This window comes from Emiliania huxleyi (assembly GCF_000372725.1).
Source record: "Emiliania huxleyi CCMP1516 unplaced genomic scaffold EMIHUscaffold_689, whole genome shotgun sequence".
In the NCBI taxonomy this organism is placed as follows: domain Eukaryota; phylum Haptophyta; order Isochrysidales; family Noelaerhabdaceae; genus Emiliania; species Emiliania huxleyi.
Window position 1 is genome coordinate 16537 of NW_005196837.1, and position 3505 is coordinate 20041.

A 3505-nucleotide genomic window follows, 5' to 3' on the forward strand; every position below is an offset into this window, starting at 1 on the left:
CGGACGTGGCGCTCCACCTCGTGCACGCGCTCTCGCCCGCCGACCTCGACGGCGGCGGCGAGGAGGCGCTCCTCGACTCTTACCTCGACGCGCTCGCCGCGGCGCGGGGTGACGCGGCCGACGCGGCGCCGTACCCGCGCTCGCTCGCGCTGCGCCACTACCAGCTTGCGACAATCGACTATGGCCGCTTCATGGTTGGCCGGTTCTGGGGTAGCGCGTCGCCCGCCAGCTTTGCGGCCAAGGCGGGCAACGAGAACATCGCCCTGCCGAACCGCGACCTCGGCTCCGCGCTGCGCTTCGTGGAGCGCCTCTCCGCGTGCCTCGCGGCGCTCGAGCCCGAGATATCTTGAGATGCGTTGAGAGAGGTGTTGTGCGTGGAGCTGGAGCAAAGTCAGAAAGCACCAACTTGTTGGCGGTTTGAGTGCAGTCGATAGCCGCACATTGTCCAGGGCCGGGGAGGCTAAAAACCCACACGTGGGCCGGACGTTGGTATCGGGAGGCTGCGCCTGCGGGCAGAAGAGCCCTCACCCTGCTTGGTAGGTATCTTGTTACTTGTTTGTCTTGTTGGCAAATCAGGACACAGAGCTCACACAAATTCACAGTGGAGTGCGGTCTCAACAACTTCACGCCGGGGAGCTAAGAAGAGAAAGAAAGAGAAGAAAGGAAACAAACAACGCAAAGGAGGCATGCGCGCGGGGGTTTCTTCTCTCATGCTAAATAAATAAATAAATAAAACGGGCACGCCAAACGAGGGGTGGGAGAGGGACAGGGTCCCCACCTGCACGAGCAGGATCTTGGAAGGACTTCTCTCATGCTGTGAGAGGGGCTTGCCGTGGTAGAATTCTTCTCTCACGCCGCGCCCGGCCGAAAGGCTTTCGTCGCCCTCAACGTTTTGTGTATGCGCGTCGAAGAGCGCGCCACTTCCGACGAGCGCGCCTCGCGGCTGGAGGACGTGCGGACCGCCGTCAACGGAGTGGTGGCCTCCGGCTTTGGAGCGGCGTCGCCTCTCGCGTGCGAGGTCTCTCCGGCGCGTGAGCTCGTGCTGACGCTCGAGGCGGCCGCCCAGCACAACATGGTCCCTCCTCTCGTCTCGCTCCGCCGGCCGTGCCTGCTGTACACGACCATCCTCCAGCTACAGAAGCGCGCGCCGCTCGTGGCCGAGCGAGGCCTCGGCGGCGGAGATGCGGCGCTCGAGCGGCAGGCGCTCTTCGGCGCCGCCGAGGCGGTGCGGCTCGCGCGCACTCTCTGCGACAAGCACATCTCGAGCTCGCGCCGCCGCACGTCCGCCGCCGTCGCCGAAGTCTACGTCGCCCGCCTCTGGCTCTGCCTCGCCCTTCACCGGCGCAGCGCCCACCTCTGGCTTCCGCTTCTTCCTGTGGCGCGCGGCCCTCGCGCCGGCCCAGCGCGCACACGCCCACCCCCCTCAGCGCAGCGGCCGCCTCTCTGCGCGGCAGGTGTGCCCCGAGGCCTTCGGGCGCGATGCCCTCCTCTCCAGGCCCGAGGAGGCCGAGCTGCTCGTCGCGCTGCTGCAGCCGCTCCTGCACGTAGCTTTCTCGCTGCCCGACTCGGCAGCAGCCGCGAGAGGAGAGGCGCCGGAGACGGAGCAGCCGCCGCCGCCAGCCGCCGCCGCCTCGCCGGGCGGCGCGGCGGGCCCGCAGGCGCCTCCGCCACCCGCCTCCAAGGGCGCGCAGCAAGGCGGCAGGCCGGAGCGCGGCAGGCCGGGGGGCGGCACGCCGGAGGGCGGCAGGCCGGAGGGCGGCAGGCCGGAGGGCGGCTCTGCAGCCAGGCAGGAGCCGGAGGGGGGCGACGACCTGCTCGGCTCGCTGCTCGGATTCATCCCGCACGCGCCCTTCCCGCCCGTCGCCAACGGCGCGCCGGCGGTGGCGAGCGCGCGAGCGGCGGCGGCGGACGCGCGCGCTGCCGCAGACGCGAGGGTGCAGCGCTTGGCCGCCGCCGCCAAGCTCGGCTCCCGCCGCGCGCCTTCCACCGGTCGGCTCCTCGGGGCGTGTAGGCGGCGGCGGGCCTCGGTCAGGACGGCTCGCTGTACGTGCCCTTCGACGAGAGCCGCCTCGAGCGGCGCGCAGGCACCCCCGAGAGCGACGCGGCCACGAGCGAGGCTAGCTTCAAGACGGCCGCGACGGTGGCGGACGAGGCGGCCGGCGCGGCGGCGGGGCAGCAGCCTCGACGCGCTCGGCTGGGCGGCGGGCGCCGTCCTCGTGCTCGGCGCGGCGTGGATCGCCACCGCGGTGCACGGCAGACACCGCCTGGCGGCGAAGCGGTCGTACGCGCACGGCGCGCTCGAGATGACGGGCCCGATCGGAGACGGGTTGGAAGGGACGGAGCCCGACTGGCGCGGCGAGGGCACTGGCGGTGGTAGAACGCCGCTGCAGGAATGGTCAGACGACGCCGACGCCGAGCCATCGCTGTGGGAGCGTCCCTTATAGCAGCGGTGTGGGTGTGTTTCTTCTTTCGAGCTATCCGATTTAGGGAAATGACGTTGGCGCCACGCGCCCGCGGCTGAGGGTGTCCGGGTGACGCCTGACGCGCGTGAGGGAGGGTGTCGCGAAAACGTGAAAAAACGGTGAAATCAACTCCGCTTATCTCGGCCATATTGCAATAGCTCCGACGAGCGCCGCCGGCGCGCTGTCCCGCGCGCTGTCTGTCCAAGCCGCAGCCGCCTCCCGCCTCGCCACCGTGGCCGCAGTGTGGTCCAACAGTGTGTCTCGATCTGCAGCATCTCGAATGGCGAGGCCCGCTCCGTCTGTCGGCTTTGCGCTGCCGACGTCCACGCCCATCCGCGAGCGCGGAAGGAGGAACTCCACCTTACCGCCGCCCATGCTGGTCACGCTGGACAGACATCTTCGCGATGTGTCCGGCGCGTCGCCAGAGCTGGTCGCGGTCCTGGAGGCACTGGAGTGCAGCTTTCGCGAGGTGTCTCTGCTGCTGCGGCACGGCCTCAGGACGGGTGGTGACGCCAAACACGGGAGTGGCGTGTGGCAGCGGGAGGTCCTCAAGCTCGATCAAAAGGTCGCCGAGATCATTCTCGCAGCTTTGCGTGGCACTCGCACGCGAGTAGTCGCGCTTGGGACGCACGAGGGCGTCGTCGAGCTCGAGGGCGATAGCAGCGGCAACGGGATTGGGTTGGATGCAGCGCCGCCTGCACCGGCTCCGGCAGTGTCAGCAGACCCGTACGACTACTACTGTGCACCAACGTCCCCTGCGACAAGCCCGTGCGTGAGGCGCTTTGCGGTCGTGGTGGACCCGCTCGGGGGCGACGCGGAGAAGGCGGACGCGGGCGCGTCGTCGGGGACCATCTTCAGTGTCTACTCGGCGCGCGCGGGCGGCGAGGAGGGCGGGACGCGCGCCTCCGTGCTCCGGAGGGGCGAGGAGATGCTCGCTGCGGGGTACGTTGTGTTCGGCGCCGCCACGCAGCTCGTGCTCTCCGTCGGGAGGGGCGTCGACGGCTTCACCCTCCACCCCTCTCTCGGGTGCTTCACGCTGACGC

At 69.8% G+C, this 3505-nt stretch overlaps 2 protein-coding genes across 2 annotated transcripts; both read left to right on the plus strand.

Moving 5' to 3' along the window:
• Positions 1-898: 898 nt before the first annotated feature.
• EMIHUDRAFT_459895 (hypothetical protein) lies at positions 899-2444 on the plus strand (the record flags this gene model as incomplete). Its single annotated transcript, XM_005762251.1, has 4 exons — positions 899-1375; positions 1455-1934; positions 2012-2140; positions 2277-2444. The coding sequence occupies 4 exons, from the start codon at positions 899-901 to the stop codon at positions 2442-2444; spliced, it is 1254 nt and encodes a 417-aa protein (XP_005762308.1).
• A 391-nt stretch (positions 2445-2835) lies between these two features.
• On the plus strand, positions 2836-3488 carry EMIHUDRAFT_248640 (hypothetical protein; the record flags this gene model as incomplete). Its single annotated transcript, XM_005762252.1, has 1 exon — positions 2836-3488. A coding segment is annotated over one exon (653 nt), but the record flags the coding sequence as incomplete, so codon positions are not given.
• Positions 3489-3505: the final 17 nt, after the last annotated feature.